Source organism: Trichosurus vulpecula, chromosome X (genome assembly GCF_011100635.1).
Source record: "Trichosurus vulpecula isolate mTriVul1 chromosome X, mTriVul1.pri, whole genome shotgun sequence".
Classification (NCBI taxonomy): domain Eukaryota; kingdom Metazoa; phylum Chordata; class Mammalia; order Diprotodontia; family Phalangeridae; genus Trichosurus; species Trichosurus vulpecula.
In genome coordinates this window covers 49,820,439-49,839,694 of record NC_050582.1, presented here as the reverse complement: position 1 = coordinate 49,839,694, position 19,256 = coordinate 49,820,439, and the positions used below count along the sequence as shown (strand labels likewise).

At 37.0% G+C, this 19,256-nt stretch overlaps 1 protein-coding gene across 9 annotated transcripts in view; it reads right to left on the bottom strand.

Moving 5' to 3' along the window:
- Window positions 1-5,196: 5,196 nt before the first annotated feature.
- THOC2 (THO complex 2) overlaps window positions 5,197-19,256 on the bottom strand; it is a 98,919-nt gene continuing 84,859 nt past the window's right edge. For 2 of the 9 annotated variants that reach the window (XM_036739883.1, XM_036739885.1), the window contains exons 34-39: window positions 11,333-11,470; window positions 10,952-11,018; window positions 10,715-10,869; window positions 9,396-9,472; window positions 8,676-8,721; window positions 5,197-5,982 (exon numbers count right to left, since the gene is read on the bottom strand). In XM_036739883.1, the coding sequence (XP_036595778.1) occupies window positions 8,694-8,721; window positions 9,396-9,472; window positions 10,715-10,869; window positions 10,952-11,018; window positions 11,333-11,470 (465 nt within the window). In that variant the 3' untranslated portion in view covers window positions 5,197-5,982; window positions 8,676-8,693. Of the gene's footprint in view, window positions 5,983-8,675; window positions 8,722-9,388; window positions 9,473-10,714; window positions 10,870-10,951; window positions 11,019-11,332; window positions 11,471-19,256 lie in introns of those variants that run through there. The other 7 variants (XM_036739882.1, XM_036739884.1, XM_036739886.1 and 4 more) reach the window with 5 other exon arrangements.

The following is a 19,256-nucleotide window of genomic DNA, read 5'->3' as shown; positions in this document are numbered from 1 at the left end:
TTAAGTGGCATAATATGGATAATGAGCCAGCAAAGTTAGTAAGTATTAAATACCTACTATGTGCCAGGCACTGTGCTAAGCCATAGGGATAAAAAGAAAGGCAAAAACAGTCCTTGATCTCAAGCAGCTTAGTCCAGTGGGAAAGACAATATGCAAACAACTACATACAAACAAGCTAGCTTTGTTGTTGTGCAGTTGTGTCCAACTCTTCATGACCCCATTTGCGGTTTTCTTGGCAAAGATAATGGAGCAGTTTGCCATTTCTTTCTCCAGCTCATTTTACGGAGGAGGAAATAGGTAAACACTGTTAAGTGACTTGCCCAGGGCCACATAGCTAGGAAGTGTCTGAGTCCAAATTTGAACTCTGGTCTTGACTCCAGGCCCAGCACTATCCACTGTGCCACCTAGCTGCCCAAACAAACCACATACAGGATAAACTGGAGATAATCAACAGAGAGAAAGCAGTAATACTAAGAGGGATTGGAAAAAGACTGTTATAGAAGATGGAATTTTATTTGGGACTTAAAGCCATAGAGGCTAGGGGACAGAGAGTGAAGAAAGGGCAAGGGGACAGAATTGCAGGTGTAGGGGACAACCAATGAAAACGCCCACAGTCACAACGTAGAGTACCTTGTTCAAGGAATAGCAAGGAAGACCATTTCATTGGATCGAAGAGTACATGGAGGGGAATAAGAAGACTGGAAAGTTAGGAAAGGGCTGGGTTATAAAGGGCTTTAAAAAGTCAAATAGAGGATTTTATATTTGATCCTAGAGGGTATAAGGAGCCACAAGAATTTATTGAATAGGATGGTGACATAAACCTGCACTTTAGGAAGATCAATTTGACAGTTGAGTGGAGGCTGAACTGGACTAAGGAGAGACTTGAGGCAAGGATGGCAATCTGCAGGCTACGGCAATAGTTCAAACATGAGGTGATGAGGGTCTTCACCAAGGTGGTGGCAGTGTCAGAGAAAAGAAGGAGGAATACATGCATGAGAGATGTTTTGAAGGCAGAAACAATAGGTCTTGGCAACAGACTGGATATAGGGATGAGTGAGTTGAGGATGACAATGAAACAGTGAGCCCAGGAACTGGGAAGATGGTGGTGCCCTCAACATTAATAAGGAAGTTAGGGTTTATGGGGAAGGTTAAAGAGTTCAGCTTGGTATATGCTGAGTTTAAGATTTCTATGAAACATCTGCAGATGCAAGACTAGAGGTCAGGAGAGAGGTTGGGGCTGGATATATAGATCTGCGAATCATATGCATGGAAATGATAACTGAATCCTTGGAAGCTGATGAGTTCTCCAAGTGAAATGGCATAGAAGGTGAACAGAAAAGGGACTAGAACAGATCTCTGAGGGACACACATTTAGTAGGTGCCAACTGGATGAAGATCCAGCAAAGGAAACTGAGCAGGAGCAGTTAGACAGGTAGGAGATGAACCAGAGGAGAGGAGTGTCACAAAAACCCAAAGAGAAGAGAGTAATCAACAGTGTCAACAGATGCAGAGATCTCAAGAAGGATAAGGACTGAGAAAAGACCATTGGATTTGACACTGAACAGATCACTGGTAACACTGGAGAGAGCAGTTTCAATTGAATGATGAGATCAGAAGCCAGACTCCAGAGTTAAGAAGAGAGTGAATAAAGGAAAAGACTTCCTAGGAATTTTCAGCAAAAGTAATAGAGGAGTGGTCAGATAAGTAGGAAGAAAACTAGGAAAGAATAGCATCATAAAAACCCAAAGACAGAATATCCAAGAGGAGGTGGTCAACAAGTCAAATGCAGCAAATAGTTAAAAGGTGAGGACTTAGAAAGACTACTGGATTTGGCAATTAAGAGAACTTTGGTAACTTGGACTTATTTTGTATTGTACTACAGTTTCCTACTTGATTATGTATCGTTCAGGGAGAAGCTAGCCATCCAAGTCCAGGCTACTAGGCTTAGAGATATATACAACCAGGTAAGAGCATTACAGGAAGCCATCTTAAAAGGAAGGTAAAGTTTGTTCTCCATCTAATGAGATCAAATATTATTCAATACTCTAGCATATATTTACACTCATTTCTTGGATACTTTGATGGCTCCATGCTCTCATTGATGTGTTGAGTCCATTACTAGCCCACTGATACCTTTTCATACTGGGTGAGTCTTGTCCATGTGTTCCCATAAAGAAGTGCCAGGGGGTCCACCCAGCACTATATAGTCACTATACCACAACTGCCTCTAAGAATAACTCACAATAATATTGTGCTCTAAAGTTTGCAAAGCACTTTCCTCATAATAAACCTGCACAACAGATAGTACAAATATTAGTATCCTAATTATATTATCCTAATCCTAAAACGAAGAAACTGAGGCACAAAGATTAATTTACTCGGCTAGGATTACAAAGCTATTGTCAGAACCCAAGCGAATTTTTTTTTCTGCTCTTAAATATAATCCACTAGATCACTTAAGGTGGAAAATTTTGATTGAATGAACTTCAAAAGAGCATAGATATTATATGAATTGACCGTGGAAAACAAGTATTCCAAATCTTTCTCCAGGACCAACGTGGCAGGTGTGAGAAAAGTGCCAGAAAAAAATAACTGGAGATGTGGTGCTGTCAAAGTGGAGCAAGGTGCCTTTGGAGGCTAATAGATGGAAAAAACTTGAAAGAGGAATTCTTTACCTTGGAATGAGAATTCCAAAGGACAGAGTGGGAGGAGTAGGCAACGTTGGATTGGTGCATGGATGGAGTAGGGTTGAGAAACAGGAGTGAAAACACATGAGGATGTACCACAGAAGTATTCTCCTAATGTCAAGTGATTTTTACAGAGATAGCGAAACAAGAAAAGTCTTAGGGAAAATAGTGGGTGGCAAATGGGGAAGAGTTCAGTTTCCAAGGGAAGCTGCAGAAAAAGATGGGCCAAGCCTGAGTCTGGTCCTTTCACCTTGGTGGCCTATGGAGCAGGGTAGGTCAAGGAGGTAGGAAGAGAGATGGGTAGCAGTTCCCTGGCAAGTATACAGCTCTTGTCAGCAGATAGGCCTGGGTCTTCTGCTCTTCTCTTTCACCATGTCATGGGGTGGAGAGACAGAGGGAAGCAGAACCCAAATCATCTCTCCTTATTCTCCCCCACCATAAAATTATAGGGCTAATGTCGGACAATAAGTGTGACTGAACCTCTTCCAACTTTCAAGTTCATTAAAATTAAAAGGGCCATCCAGAAAGGTTCCACTGTCTCCCCCTTCTTTATACAGAAGTCAGCTGTGATCCTTTCTATTGTCTCTTCATCTTTCTTTCTAGTTTATGAAGTAATCCCTTCTCTCTGAAGACTTTACCATAGGCTTATATCTCATCCTTTCTCAACTAAGGATATTTGCTTCCATACCTATCCCCTCCCCTTAACTAAATTTCTCTCTCCATAGATGGCTTCTCTTCTACCATCCCCCATTTAATTTTTTTCATTCTGTGTATATCTGTATTTATGAGATGTGCTTCTTACATACATGAAGTTGTTGGGTTTTGTTTTCTCACCCATTCTGCCACTTTCATTTTCCTAGATCGTTCAAGGTTTCCGCTTTTCTCTATTTTGTATTGATTTTTATCACTTGTGTTTAAAGTCACCACTTCCTTGAAGTAGACAGGTAGGTAGTTAAAAACAAAGAAATTATTGCCCCCCCCACGTCCTTGACTCTTTACCTGACCAAGCAAACTGTGGTTCAGAATCTTTCCTCCCCTCTTCCTCACCTTTTAGCATACACGCTTTTGCAGTAGCCTTTCCAATAAATTTTAATTCACTTTGTTCTCCTTGTCTCCCTCACTTATCTTTCCCCAGAACTTAGCACAGTGCCTTGCACATAGTAGGTGCTTAATAGATGATAACTAACTTTCTTCAAAATCTGTCTCATTCAAAAAATATTTAGTTACAAAAAAAAAAAAATATTTAGTTACTTCTTCATTCCCTTACAATAAAGGAACATCAAGGAATAAGACCTCTTGTCCCTTACAAGAGGCAGAGCTTCTGGAGTACCAAATCTGCGTCTCCCTCTTATATCCCACTTCTACATGATCACATTTTTAGATCTTACAACCAAATCCCCTTCTCTTCATGTATTTTTTCTATTGTTTTGTTCCTGATGGGGACCTTCTGGTAGACTTCACTTAAAAATACCAATTAATTAACAAAGAAGTGTTGCAGGGTAAGTCACTTTCGGTCATGAGGCCTGGTTCAGCATTTTAGCACAGTACCTGGCACATAGTCAATGCTTAATAAATGTTAATTGACTGACTCATCCCAATACCTTTCCCACCCCCATTATCACCACCCTGAGTGCTGGCAAGGACCCATATACCCGATCCTAGAGGAGAGATGCAGTCCTCAGAGGCACAAGCCCTTGTTCAGAGAAGGCAAATGGTCACAATAGATGTGCCTTCACCGGAATCCCTCACCTCAGGCATGCACTGTCCTCAATTTACTCCCAGTTTGTGTCACATCCAATACTACTGAAGGTCATTACCAATTGACCAAAAAGTTGATGGGCAAAAGAAAAAAAGACCACTGGTAAATCTTAAGAAAGAAGAGATGTTAATCACTTATCCAGAATGGTGATTATTTTGGCAGGGAAACTAGTAGCAATGGAGTACAAGCCAAACTCAAGATTGAAAGACATTCAATGTCAGAGAAATCCAAAGCTGTTACTGAAATTACTTCTCAAGACCACTTATTTGTGATCTTGAAATCGCCACTGTTATTTGGCGTCAATGCCAATATGACGCTATTTTGTTTATGCCTTATGTCCCAGAAGATAGACTTTTCTGCACCTAATTTTGTCCAAGTCATAATTTCTTTAAACATCCTTTGAACATCTCCCTTCAAGATTTAGAATTTCATCTTACTAACACAACTAACCTTAATATTTCATGCCTTTGTTGTACTTGGTACTTTGCTGTACTGTTGTTCTTTTATAAATACATCTCTGGTCCCAAAAAAACGAACAAATGCACCACCCATAATAGATTAACAAACTTTCAAATTACTCTGATTTCCAGAGTCTGTCAAATGAGAAAATGACCTTGCAATCAGGCTTAAAAGATACTTTCCACTGAAGTGAGAGGATGGGAGAGTGGTCAAAGAGAAGGGTGTGTGTGGATGTCCATGGACCCACCTTTTACTGAGAAAGCAACAATACACACAATGATTTACAACTCATTGAGAAAACTATTGTTTATTTAGAAAAAAGGTTACACTGGTAGAATTCAGTAGATTAAAAAAAAATTTTTAATGTCATTATGAAACTTTTCAGACTAGAGTTTAGTGATAAAAAGCTCCTGTAGCTGTAGAACTGAATGAAAGCTTAATTAAATTTGGTTTTTGAGGAATTCTTTTCTTCCAATTTAAAAGGTTATGGGGCAAGTGACTACTTTCTTTTCAAAAACAAGTCTTAATGTTGTACACATAATAAAAATAATAAAATTCCTAAGGACTGCATGAAACAATGCTACCAACTTTTTAGTCACTGATATTAAAAACAGGCCAAATAAAAATAAATAAAAACAGTTTTCAATGAGGTAACTTCAAAACGGTTAAACAGCTGTTTATTTTGTTTCCAACAATAAAAAGAATGCATTGAAAATTGACAGAATGACTAAACCCAGGCAGTATTTAGACAATCTAAACTGAAATTCTAGTACACATGTAACCTCCTCATTTGCTCCATGGCAACTGTTTGTTTGCAGCACATTGTGCTAAAAAAAAATAGGGAATAAGTAACACTTTCAGCCATGTACTGAAAATAAATGTGTAAGAACCTAAGCAACAAGTTAAAATACAGAAATGCACAACTCAACAATTTTTAGGTTTTCAGCATGGGGAAAATAAAGCAGAAAACTGAATAACTTAAGGAGATGTAGATGGGTCCTCTTTGTTCACAAATTTCTGTGCCATCTACTTAGGAAAAGACATTTCTGGTCAAAGATGACAATCTTTCCATTTCACCTGAAAGAAACAAAGAAGTTACACTGATAAGATGGGTTGTGGAGATGGGAATCATACTCTTGACATTTTTTTCCTTTTGTTTCAGTGTTAAAAGCCATTAGAGCCATTTACAATGCCAATGTGTATCATAACAATATGAAACAATGGTGTAGCAGAATTATAAAGTTTTTACAACGTAGAGTATTCTCAAATACAACACCCAAAAGGGACAATCAACTTGCCAAAAATAAAGAGAACAAGCTCAATAAAAAAGGAACTTGCTTTACATGATTAAAAAATGTCTAAAAGAGAACCCGAAGAACAAAGTAGACAAAAACAAGGTGTCACCATTTCTCTGCTTTTTTCCAAAGAAAGATGGGGACAAAATAAGAAGTCCAAAGTAACAAAACCTAAGTAAACTTCCTAGACAGCTGTCAGATGCAGGTTTGAACACCAATGACAGTCCTTCAAATGAGCAGTCTGAAAACTGGTTTAGAAAAAAGTCCATTAGCTCAATTCTACTCAAGTTTTTAACTTGAGTTTAACATTAAACACAAAATTTTGTTAAACCTGAATTTACCCATTTCATCTGCATAAAGCTGATAATTCCTGTTTGTGCTTTTTGCAGAACATCTAGCTCATATCAATATTTGTACTTCATTTTAGACACAAAGAACTGAGTACAACATTGAATACATTAATAGGCAGCAAGTAAATGCTTGGTCATGTGACAAGATAGGAAGGAATGAAATCTGGGTGCTCAAGGAGCTTACAATGAGAACCTAGACTAGTTTTTAGCAGTGACAGATGAGGGGATAATGGACAGAAAAGAGCAAGAGTTTTATATCTGGCAAGCAAGAATGGAGAAAGAAAAATGAAAGGGTAGAGGATGTAAGTATATAAAGAGGTTTCACCTTGGCAATGTTAGGCATAACAATGTTAAGCATAACAAAGTGGATGCTGGCAATATCTAAAAGTGTCCTGAGAGATCAGGACATTAGGATGAATCAATTGGAATACAAGTCTTACACCTTGGTACAAAAAAAAAATCAACTTCACAAGTCTAAAACCAAGGAGGCATAGTTAAGAAAGCAGATACTCTGAAGAAGTGCAAGCTCAATTTAAGTAAGCAATGTGATGCAGAAGCTAAAAAAAGCTAATTTGGTCTTGGGCTGCATTAAGAGTGTGAGCACTTATAAAATTTTCTGCCCATGTCAGACCTTATCGGGAGGACTGTGTTCAGTTCTGGGTACCATGGTCTAGGGACACTGTTAAAGTAGTGTCCGAGGGAGGGCAACCAGGATGATGATAGATCTTGAGTCTACACCATATGAGAATCAGTTGTAACAACCCAGGGATCTTTAGCCCAGAGAAGGAAAGACTCTGGGGGACATGTTAACTGTCTTCAAGTGTATCTAGAGCTATTATTTGGCGAACATATTAAACTTGTTCTGTTAGGCCCTGTAGAGTAGAACCAGGAGTACTAGGTGAAGTTACAAAGCAGTAAACTAAAGACTGTTATGAGGACAAACTTCCTAACAAGCACAGCTGTCAAAAAGCAGAATGAGTTGCCTGGAGAGGTGGTGGTTCCCCTTCCTTCCTTTTCAAGAGGAAGTTGGATGACCCCGTATCAGGTACTTTTTTTTGTTTATGTTTTGAACTAGATGGCCAGTGAAGGTCTCTTTCAACTCGGATTCTGTGATAATTCTAAAAAGACAACTGAATATCCCCTGGATAGATATACAAGACTGCAAATTAGCAACAGGTTTGGAGGTTGACTACAGGTCAAAAAGAAATGGAGGAGCAAGGACCCACAACCAACCCCGGGAGATGTTCTCATTTACTTGGTGACAGACAAAAGACAAAATGCCCAAGGACTGCTAGAAACAGTCATTAGGATGATCCAATTCCTCTAAAGTAAAGATCAAATAAAAAAGAGATGGCAGCAGTACCACTGAAAACTCAAACATAATGGAAAAGTGATTCTAAACTTAAGAGAACATATTAATTGAAAGGAAACTCCACTATGTGGAACACTTCATTTCCCCAACAGTGCTGGAAAACTAAGGCATTACTGTACTGTCTTCATAACCTACTAAAACACTGCTTTAAACTCCAGAACCCAAATCAATCACAGATTTAATATTGAAATTCTTATGACCAAATATTTACTTTTAAAGCTTCTACTACATATAAAGTTCTGTACTATGTGTTAAGGAGGGTTAGTTACAAAGAAGAGTAAGATACAGTCCCTACCCTAAAGAACTTAAAGTCTAGTAGGAGAGCTAAAATTTTGCTCACAAAAATAAAGAATTAAATGTTGGACCTGTAATAAGACTGGCAATCCATGAGAAGTGGTAGAAACTATTGGATGTATAAAATATCCCTTCAAAGAAAACCAAAGTTTTGATGGAATGTAGATATCCAGAGATGGTAAAAACCAGGACTGGGTGAAGTTAGACTTTTCTGTATACATCTTAGCGCTTAAAAAAAACTTTTTTTAAACTATAGGATGAAGCTGAGAGGTTAAACCCAATCTGAAAAAACCAGCATTAAGACTAAGACAAATCTTATTTCACATTTATACTCAAAAGAATCAGTGGTACTTAAACTGAAATGTTAAATAAGTCCTATTTTTCAAGACAAAAAACCTTCACTGAATTATGATTTTATGTTTCTATTTTGAAAGGGAAAGGAGGACAGAAAACTCTCACCTTGATTGAAAGTCTTCATTATCTGTGCTTGTCTGAAGACTTATGAGTAGATTTATCATTAAGGAAAACAAGTTTGGAAAAAAGTGACCTGTCTCTCACCAAACAAGGATATCTGACCACTCTGGGAGTCCCAACCTACAAACCAACTCCACTCCACCTGCATTCTATAAATCTTCCCTTCAATTGCCCCTACCACCCAGGGTTTTCTTCTCTTCCCTTCCTTCCCAGGCACAGTGGATAGAGTGCTGGACTTGAAGTCAAAAAGACCTTTCAAATCCTGCCTTCAAAACACTAGCCATGGTGACCAAGTCACAATCTCTCCTAGCCTCAGTTTCCTCACCTGTAAAATAACAGCACCAACCTCCCAGGGTTGTTGTGAGGATCAAATGAGATAACAAGAACTTTACAAGCCTTAACATGCTACATAAATGCCAACTATTATCATCCAAGTGGTAGTGACAACACTGTCCTGAAACAGTGAACACCCTCAATGAATCTCCACTTCTCTTGACTGCACGGAACAGACTTCCGGGGGCCACAGAACTTCCCAAGGTTTTGTTATGCCTCAAGCATCCAAGCTGATATAGTTGTAAACATGGTTGGAAGGAGCTATTTTTGTATTGGCAGCACATACCTAAAAGTGAATCAATTTCTGAAAAACTGTAACAATATTAGTGCTGTTACATCAAGTGACAATATCATTAAACACATACAGGATATTGCTTCTTCTCCTCCTTTCCTCCTGTACTGTCCCGTTTCTCTTTTTTCTCTGTTTTTTCCTTATCATGACGAGAGTCCTATAAGGAGTGTTAGAATAAGTTACGGTAAAGGACAAAGACGGAAGTCGCCCCATAAGCCACATTGATTTTAGTCGCAGAATATTTTCTTCCAAAGCTACTTAAAAGCTCTTTGTCACTTTAAAGGCAGCTTAACTTTAATAAACTTTCACCTAAAGCTTAGCATAAAACTGCTAAGTCAAGCAATACTGAAAAAAAATTACACAACTGCAAAAAAACATTCACCCAACTATATTACTATATAATCTCAATGAATCAAACAGGCAGCATGACCTAGAGCACTGGTGACAAATTCAAACAGAAATAGGAAGCACTAAATTAGACATAAGGATGCCTGCAGGCTGACTTAGTTTTAAAATGTAATAGTAATCTATGTTTTATTGTATTCTTACTTATCTTTTAAATATTTCCCAATTAACATTTTTATCTGGTTCAGGCTGCACTTAGGAGTAATGGGAGGCCACATGTTTGACATCTCTGGTACAGAGGACAGAAATTAGACATTAAGTTGAAAACCTCACATCTGATACTTAGGCTGCATGACCCTAGGCAAGTCAGTTAAATTCTGTGTGCCTTGGTCAACTCCTTGAGAATTATTTACTAACCCACAGATTTATAGATGAACTCACAGGTTGATTCATGAAACACCAAATCCTTTATGTAAACCTTGCTAAAAGAGTACATATAATTATATGGCACTATGTAAGAGAATGACCTCTCCTTTCCACTGAATTCTGAAATGCATTATATTCTTTACTGTAAATAAACAAAGGTTTCCAACATAAATATTATGTCAGAGTTAACAAGTTAGACATTAACAAAATTTATTTTAAGTGATAATTACCGAAGACTGCCTGACTGTAACTCAAGGGATATGGTAAAGGTCAGTTATGTAATACATATAAATACTGGAGAAAACACTAAAAATGCGAAGTATACCATATGAAGAAAGAATTACAAGGAAAGGTCACATGTGAGTGAAAAGAGAGTAGGTATACAAAACCAAAAAAGAATCTTAGGAATCACCTCCTTACAGACTAACTTTCCTAGCAATCTCACAGGCACAGTAATGGTTAAATTAATCCAAAAAAATATAATGCTGCTTCCTTTGAGACACTCAACATTTTTAACAAATAATTAAAAAGGACTATTTGAGTAGCAAACTTTTTTTTAAACTCCCTAAAGTCATCCTGGGACTTATTTTTAAGCTTGAAATTTATTGTTCTTTTGTTTTTAATTTACCTTTTTGCTACCAGAAGAGCTTTTCTCCATTTTGTCCATTTTAATGGCATCGCTGCCTTTTTCTTTGCCTGAAGACTTAGATTTGTTTTTTTCCTTCTCATTTGAACGAGGAGAATCTGATGGACTTTCACTTTTACTATGTTTTGAAGCACCAGCTAAAATTGCAAAGAAAATGATGAAAGCCCTTTTCTATTCAGTCTGGGGATGCTTACAAATGAATGTGAAAAATCTACCTACTTGTTCCATTTTCCTCTTTACGCCTCTTGGTGGAGTCCTGTGATTCACGGTCATTGTTTGAATGATCCTAAAGCAAAGATGAATTATGGTGTAAGCATATAAAACTTGTTACAAACTATCAATAATAACTACCACTCTATAACAGATCTAATATTTTCACTTACTTGAAATTGGCTTTTTAAATTATTAAAGCCAATATCAAGTTACTAGGCTGAAGTTCCTCGTTATAAAAGATTAAAAGTTCTGAAGTGTATTTTAACACAATACAATGGCTATTTCACCAATTTTTAGAAAAAAAAATGATCTATGAGATAAAGCAATTATTTTTAAGCTCTAGTTATATGTATGTTTTTCAAATACGTTTTAAAAAAGGTCACTAACCCTTTTCCGTTCTTTCCTGTCCTTGTCCTCTTTCTTCTCTCTCTCTCTGGATCTTTCCCTTAACTTGTCCAAATCTTTCTTTTCCATTTCTCTCTCCTTACTCTTGGACAGTATTGGAGTAGTGTGATTAATGTAGTGCTGTGAAATTGAAGAAATATTGCTAAAGATTAGAGGTTTCCAGTATTTTGAAAAAAAATTGTTTGATGGAAGACAGCTGGATTTAGAGCCAAAATTAAATTAGCCAGGTCTCTCTAGATTACTTAAAAGTAACTGAAGAGAACCTTGGCATAATTTACCAAAGTCTTCAATTCTTGATATTTTATAAATTTTCATGTAAACTAATTATTTAACCTACATATATTACAACTAAAGATAGCCATTAAATTCCCATACTACAAATTTTTGTTGGTAGTGTTACTATCAAGATGATCATATGTTGACTTAGACCCAATTTAAAATATCAGTTTTAAAAAATCAACATGAAGATACTGACTGAATTTTCCTAAACATGTTATGCTAGTGTAAAGAGAAGTATCATTCACTGACACTGAATAGAATTTTTTAAATGATTACAAGTGACAACTAACCTCCTCCTGCATGAAATGCCCCTTGGGAAAACAACCATATACAGAACTTTGGGACTTTACTACACAAAGCTGTTAGATCTCCAGAATAAACATAAAAATGGCTGCAAAAGACTTTTCTTGTTGCTTTAAGAAACCCAGAAAATCACCCATTAAGTTCAGTATGGAGAAACAACTCAAATACTGAAAATGACAATTTACTGTTTCCTCCTGCCTTTCCCTCTCCCAAACGTGCTAAGGAACAAAAAAAAATGCAGAATCAAAGTGCCTCCTATATAAGCTTAACCATGAATAAATAGGACCTGACTTTATACACTTTTGTTGTAATTTAGCAATATATTTTTTTTTTACTGGGAAACGTCTAAACCATGGCCTACTATTTTATCTCAAAATCATCAGTTTAAAAATTCAAAGACTCATTAAATGGTACAGTTCAACATTACAAAGAAATGTATTCCCCTCTCTAACACCCTTGAAGAGTAGTCGCCTATCCTCTGCTCCAACACTTCAGGATTCACTATCTCTAGAGACAGGCCATTCCATTTTGTAGAGTTCTATTATGATAAGGTCTTCTTTATACTGAGCAAAAAAAAAACTGCTTAGGTATAATTTCCATCCACTGATAGGAGTTCAACTCAAATTGCTCTCTGGAAGTTATCCAGAATAAGTCTGACTTCTTCTATGCAACAACACTTAAAATATTTAGAAATATATCTGTGCTACCTTCAAGTCTTTTTCTCTCTACTATGAACACCCCTAATTCTTTCAACCCTTTCTAACATGGCAGTTTTCAACCCCCCTCCCCAGAAAACCTCCTCTAGATTCATTCCAGGTTGTCGATGCCCCTCTTGAAATGTGGTACCCAGAATTGGAAATGATATTCTAGAAGAGATCTAATAAGGACTTCCTTATTCCAGGCACTATAAATTAACACATTCTAAGACACATATGTATGACACATATCAGCCATCAGTTGTAAGCCTGCTCCTTCCTCCATCCTGCTCTTGTGAAGGTAATTATTCTTTATCTAAGCACAAAACTTTACAGTATCTTATATTCATTTTGATTTAACCCATTGTCCCAACCCATTGATCCTGATTTTGTTATATATTCTATTAGTCCTCTTACTGAGCCTTAAAACAGCATGCAAAAACTTGAAAAGTAGTTTTTTTTAAAAAGTTTTGTTGATTCCTTTTTTCTTTTATCACTTACACACACATACATACGCACACGCCTCCATATACCCACCCACTACCACCACCAAACTACCCTTTGTAATAAAAGTAAATAGTTAAGCAAACTTGACTGACAAAGAGACTATTGTGGAGTAACACATGTAACATATCACAGAAATTTACTTTATCATCTGTTCTCCAGGACCATGGAACAGTCACTGCAATTAAACTAAGTTCAGCTGATTTTTTTTTGGTGGTTTGTGTTTATGTTATCCATCTGTATCTTTATCCAACTCACCAATAAAAATGAAAACAGGACAAGAAGGATGGAAATCCAAGATGTAACACTACAGACCTCTCTTGTAGAATGATATCACTGTTAACCAATTACAAATGAATCCATCTAATAATCACACTTATCAACCCAGCTGACATTTCTCCATCATTCCCACATGGCTATCTGAGCAGCTTTGTTTGCTGATATTAAACTCTGCACATACCCTTTGACCCAGCAATTCCTCTCCTAGGTATATACCCCAAATAGATCAAAGAAAGAGGGAAAGGACCCATATGTACAAAAACTTTTGTAGCACCTCTTTTTGCAGTGGCAAAGAATTGGAAACTGAGGGGCTGCCCATCAATTAAGGAATGGCTGAACAAGTTATGGTATGTGAGTGTGGTAGAATACTGTTGTGCAGTAAATGATGAAGAGAATGGTTTCAGAAAATCTCGGGAAGATTTCTATGAACTGATGCAAAATAAAGTGAACAGAAGAACAACAATAACAATATTGTAAGGACAAGCAATTTTTGAAAGACTTAAGAACTCTGATCAATACAATGAACCAAAACTTCAAAGGACTCGTGAGGAAATATTCTATCTGCCTCCAGATAGACAAGTAATAGACTCAAGAATGCAGATTTAAGCATACTTTCTTGTTTTTTCTTGAGTGGGGAGGGGCAAGATGACTAATGCAGGAATTTATTTTTCGTGACTATACATATAGGTAATGGGTTTTGTTTTTCTTGCTTTCTCAATGGGTGGGAGAGGAGAAAGAGAGAAAATTTGTAATTCAAAATAAAAATAAATTTTAAAAAGAAAAAAGATGCATTGCTGAAATTCGGATGAACTATCAAGATTTGAATTAGACTAAATGTCCACTAACAAAGACCTTATGAAATTCTTCGATTCTGATCTACAGCATTCCCTAAAGTACCTCTAGTACTCTTATGCAAAGGAGAAATTAAGGAAAAGTTAACCAAAATAGCAATTCAAGCAACTAATCAAAACTGCAGGTAATCCAAAAGATAAGGTAATAACATGGTAGATGCAATATATTAGGTTCAGTCCTAAGCCTTCTTCTCCCTCTATACCAGAGAGTCTTATCCTGGGGTTAAAGTGAGGACATGGATGTTGGGGAAAAAAAGAAAAATATTTTCACTAATGTCTAATCTAGTGTTCACCAGGCTGCCAAAATACAACCTGATACAAAAAAAGTTAAGGACCTCTGCTCTAACTTTTCCCCACCCCTCTTAGTAACTTCATCAGTGCCCATGGGTTTAGCTATCTATGTGATTCTCAAATGTACATATCATCCAGCTCCAGTCTCTCTTACCATCTTACCTACTGGATATTTCAAACTGACACCTGACACTCAACGTGTCTAAAACTGAATTTATTACCTTTCCCCCAAACTATCGCCTCTTCCAAATTTCCACACTTCTGTCAAAGGTACCAACATCCTTTCAGTGTCATGGGTTCATAACCTTGGCATTATGGACTCCTCACACTCTCCTTCACTCCACATATACAAATCCTCTCTACCTTCAGAACATCTTTCACATATTGAACCTCTTCTTTCCACTCACACAATTACCACCTTAGTTCAAGCCTCTCACTTAGATTATTGCAACTGTTCTCCCTGCCTAAAGAGTCTCACCACTCCAGTACATCACACAATGCTGCCAAAAGTGATTTTCCTTAAGCAAAGATGTGACCACATGAAAGTCCCTAACTTCAGTCATTGCTTCTAAAATAAATACAAACTCTTCTGATTAGCTTTTGAAGTATAAGACAACCTAAGCCCTAACCTACCTACCCAGTCCCACTGATACTATTCCTTCTCACATACTCTAAGATCCAGCCAAACTGGCCTTTTCCCTGTACCTCACACATGACACTCCATCTTCCATTTCTGTGACTTTGCAATAGTTCTCCCATAAACTTCCCCTCATACATGCGTCTCATATAATCCCCATCTTCCATCAAGATGCAGTTCAAGTTCCAACTTCTACAACTCTTTCTTCATTCCAAATGCCAAGGTCCTCCCAAACTATGTTGTACTAACCATTTTACGTGTACATGGTTTATACATATTTATTAACTTTATATTTATGCTGTATACATTTTTACATGTACCCTTGTGTCTGTGCCATTAGAATGAGTTCAATGAAGGGATTAATATGCATTTAATAAATGCTCGTTGCAAAGAGTGGAAAAGATTATCTAAGAAACATGACTAGAAAAAGAGGTGAGCCAGATGAACAACCTGACTGCTGCAATAATATCGAGAAAACATTAAAGTCAGTCAGTCACAAGCATTTATGAAGTGCTTACCAGGCACTGGCCTAAACTCTGGCAACCACTCCACCCAGAATGTAAATTCCTTGGGGAAGAAGGACTGTTTTGCTTTTGTATCCCTAACACAGTGCTTTGCACACAGTTGACTTGATCCGTTTTCAAAAGAAAAAATGATAATCATAATTACAAAAGTTCTCTCACATTAAACTGTGGGCTCCTTTGTGATTAAGTATTTTGTTTTTTGCCTTTGTACCTCCAGCACTTATTAGCACAGAGACCATTGATAAGTACCTATTATTCATAATGAAACATGCCATCTACGGATAGAGAGCTAATAGAAATTTTTTCTTGGGGAATGGGGGGGAGGTGAGGGGAGAAGGGCATGGAGAACATTGCTAATGCAGGAATGTTTTGCTTGACTATATCTATATTTCTATATAGAAGTATATAGGTATCTCTTTTGTTTTTCTTGCCCTTACAATGGATGGGGGAGAGGGAAGGGACAGAATTTGGAATTGAAAAAAAGAGAAAACTGAATTTAAAAAGAAAATAAATACCTATTGACTTGACTCTAATCAAAAACCATATGAAAATATGCCTTAAATGATTAATATGAGAAATACATATTTAAAAAATTATTAGGCTTTACCTCACACCTAGAAAAGTAGATGAATGACAGAGACAGAAACAGTCAATGATAGAAGAACTACTATGAGATGAGAGGCACAGTATTACATTGTTGGTAGATCGTGATTAAGTCCAATCATTCTAACAAATGATTTGGAACTTTGGCACAAATCAATAAACCTGTGAGGTCTTTTGATCCACTGATCCCACTGGAAGAAAGCTACCTTCTGAAGAGAAGAAAGGCCATTTACACACACACACACACACACACACACAGAGAAACATACTTCATGGCCACACCTGTTCTGGGCCAGGCCTCACTCAGGCCAGTGTTCTAGCTGTGGTCATTTCAGACTCTCTATGACCCCATTTTAGGGGTTTCTTAGCAAAGATATTGGAGTGGTTTGCCATTTCCTTCTCCAGATAATTTTACAGATAAGAAGCTGAGGCAAACGGGGTTAAGTGACTTGCCCAAGGTCACACAGCTATTATTAAGTGTTTGAGACCACACTTGAACTAAGGGAGATTAGTCTTCCTGACTCCAGGCCCAGAGCTCTATCTAATGAAGCATCACATAGTGTTAATGATAGTTTAGGTTTAATACTGGAACCAAATGAGACCCTTGTAGGTCATTCAACAAAGTTAACAATATTAACAAAAGGATCTGCTTAGCCAGAGCAGAAGGATATTCAAACAAAAATAGGCACTGAGGACATCCTGGGTTGCTTCCCTTACCTGAGCTGTAATCTACCACCCAACTATCAAGAGCACCCTGGAGTTTCTTGGGACTATCTTGTACTCAAAAATCAGTGGTGTCAATAAAAACAGAAGCCACTAAACCATACATAAAGATCCTTGAAAGCTGCATAATGAATTAGTTTTAAAATGTAATGTTATCTATGTTTCATTTATTTTCATTTATTTCACTAAATACTTCCCAATTATATTTTAATCTGGTTCAGGCCACACGGGCCACATGTTTGAAACCTCTGCTTGACTGATTGAAACATCAATAGTCTGAGCTTTTAGTTTGTTGAGTCAATGAAGTCTTGGGGAAAGTCTCAATGTCTTTTAAGGGAAAACTAGCCCAATTTGCAGGAGAAGAAAGGGCTAGAATATTGCTTCTACCACAGGGCCCATCAACTAGAAAATGTCTCAATAAATCATATGTGAAGAGAATCAAATACTGTCAACACTGTAAGCAATGGCAACTACATGATATTCAGAGAAATAAACAAAGACATATAAACTAATAATGAAATAAGCAGAATAAATACATAACTACAATAATATAAAAATACCACACTAGAGGCTGAACTCTAGTAATGACTCCTATCAGTCCTAAAGAGATGATAAAATACACTTCCCCCTCTTCTCAGTAAAGAGGTGAGAGATCAGAAGCAAAATGTCACATATGCTGTCCAACAAGGTTACTATATTATCAGTTGGCTTTGCTTACACGTTTTTCTTTGTTACAAGATGTGGTAGAGAAGGACAGTGAGAATCAACACTTTTTTTTTTCCTTAAGAAAAGGCATTGGTGGGTTGCAATTTATATTGTTAAAGAGCATACCTACATTAATGAACTGAGATCCATTCGAAGAAGCTTTTTGACATCTTAGAAACAAAAAGAATCCTTACCTACTAGTTAGCTCAAACAACATATAAGTAATGGTAAAATACATTAAGTACACTTATACTTTTAAAACATTGTGCCGAAATAACAAAGAACTTTCATTTTTAAAAGTTGTTTACCAAAACAGAGGAAAATATTAAGGATAAGGAAAATGGAAAACAAAAAAAGTTAAGAAACAAGCTCTGAAACTACTCATTAGCATTTTCCAGTGCTGAACATTATCATCTGCATGATTAGTTATAAAGTAATAAGGAAACAAGCATTTATTAACTGCCTACTATGCTAAAGCACTATAGTAAGTGCTTTACAAATACTATCTCATTTGATCTTCACCATAGGCCTATCAATTAGGTGCTATTATTTATTTTACAGATAAGGAAACAAAGGCAAACAGAGGTTAAGTGACTTGCCCAGGGTACTACAACTAATAAGTGTCTCAAGCCAGATTTGAACTGAGGTCACCCAGGCCCAGTGCTCTATCAACTGTGCCACCTAACTAATATAAACACATAAGAACGTAGTCTAAGTGATCTTTTTAAAATGAAACAAAAACAAAAGACTTTATGAGATCTTCCCCACCAAAACACAACAAAAATGATATTGCTGAATTTCAAAGTAAAGAAATCTCCTGCCTTACCAATGAAATTATTAAATAAGGCTCAAATGTTTCTCTTAAAATAATTGGTCAAGTGGTCCAGTTACTGTTACCAATAGCAATACTGAATATAGAATTCCTATTTTATAATCGTGCCTCCCCAGAGAAATTCTCTGATACAAAGTGAATAGGTTAGGAGGGAAAGAGAGGTTGTCCTTAAAAAAAAAAAAAAAAAAAAAAAACACACATATACACACACAAAACCCTGGTGTGATCAAGATCTAAGTGTAATCATGTTAGATGGATTTTTTTCCCCAGATTTGTTTTTTTTTTGTTTTGTTTTTCTTTTGGAGGGCGGAAGGCAGGTCAATTGGGGTTAAGTGACCTGCCCAAAGTCACACAACTAATAAGTGTGTCAAGTGTCTGAATCCAGATTTGAACTCAGGTCCTCCTGACTTCAGGGCTGGTACTCTACTGCGCCACCTAGCTGCCCCACCCAAGTTTGTTTTTGAAAACATGATTTTCTTGCTCTGGACTTTAGGATGAAGGATACAAAATTAGACTCATCGTACATGCTTAAACCTGAGTTAGATTGTGGCTTCCAATTTTAAGAAGACTGGCACAATTAAAAAGAGTACCAACCCTTTAGGTATTATTACCCTCCTGAATTTTAGTTGGCTGGGTTGCCAAGCATACTTTTAGAGACTCCTGTCATCAAGTGTCACCAC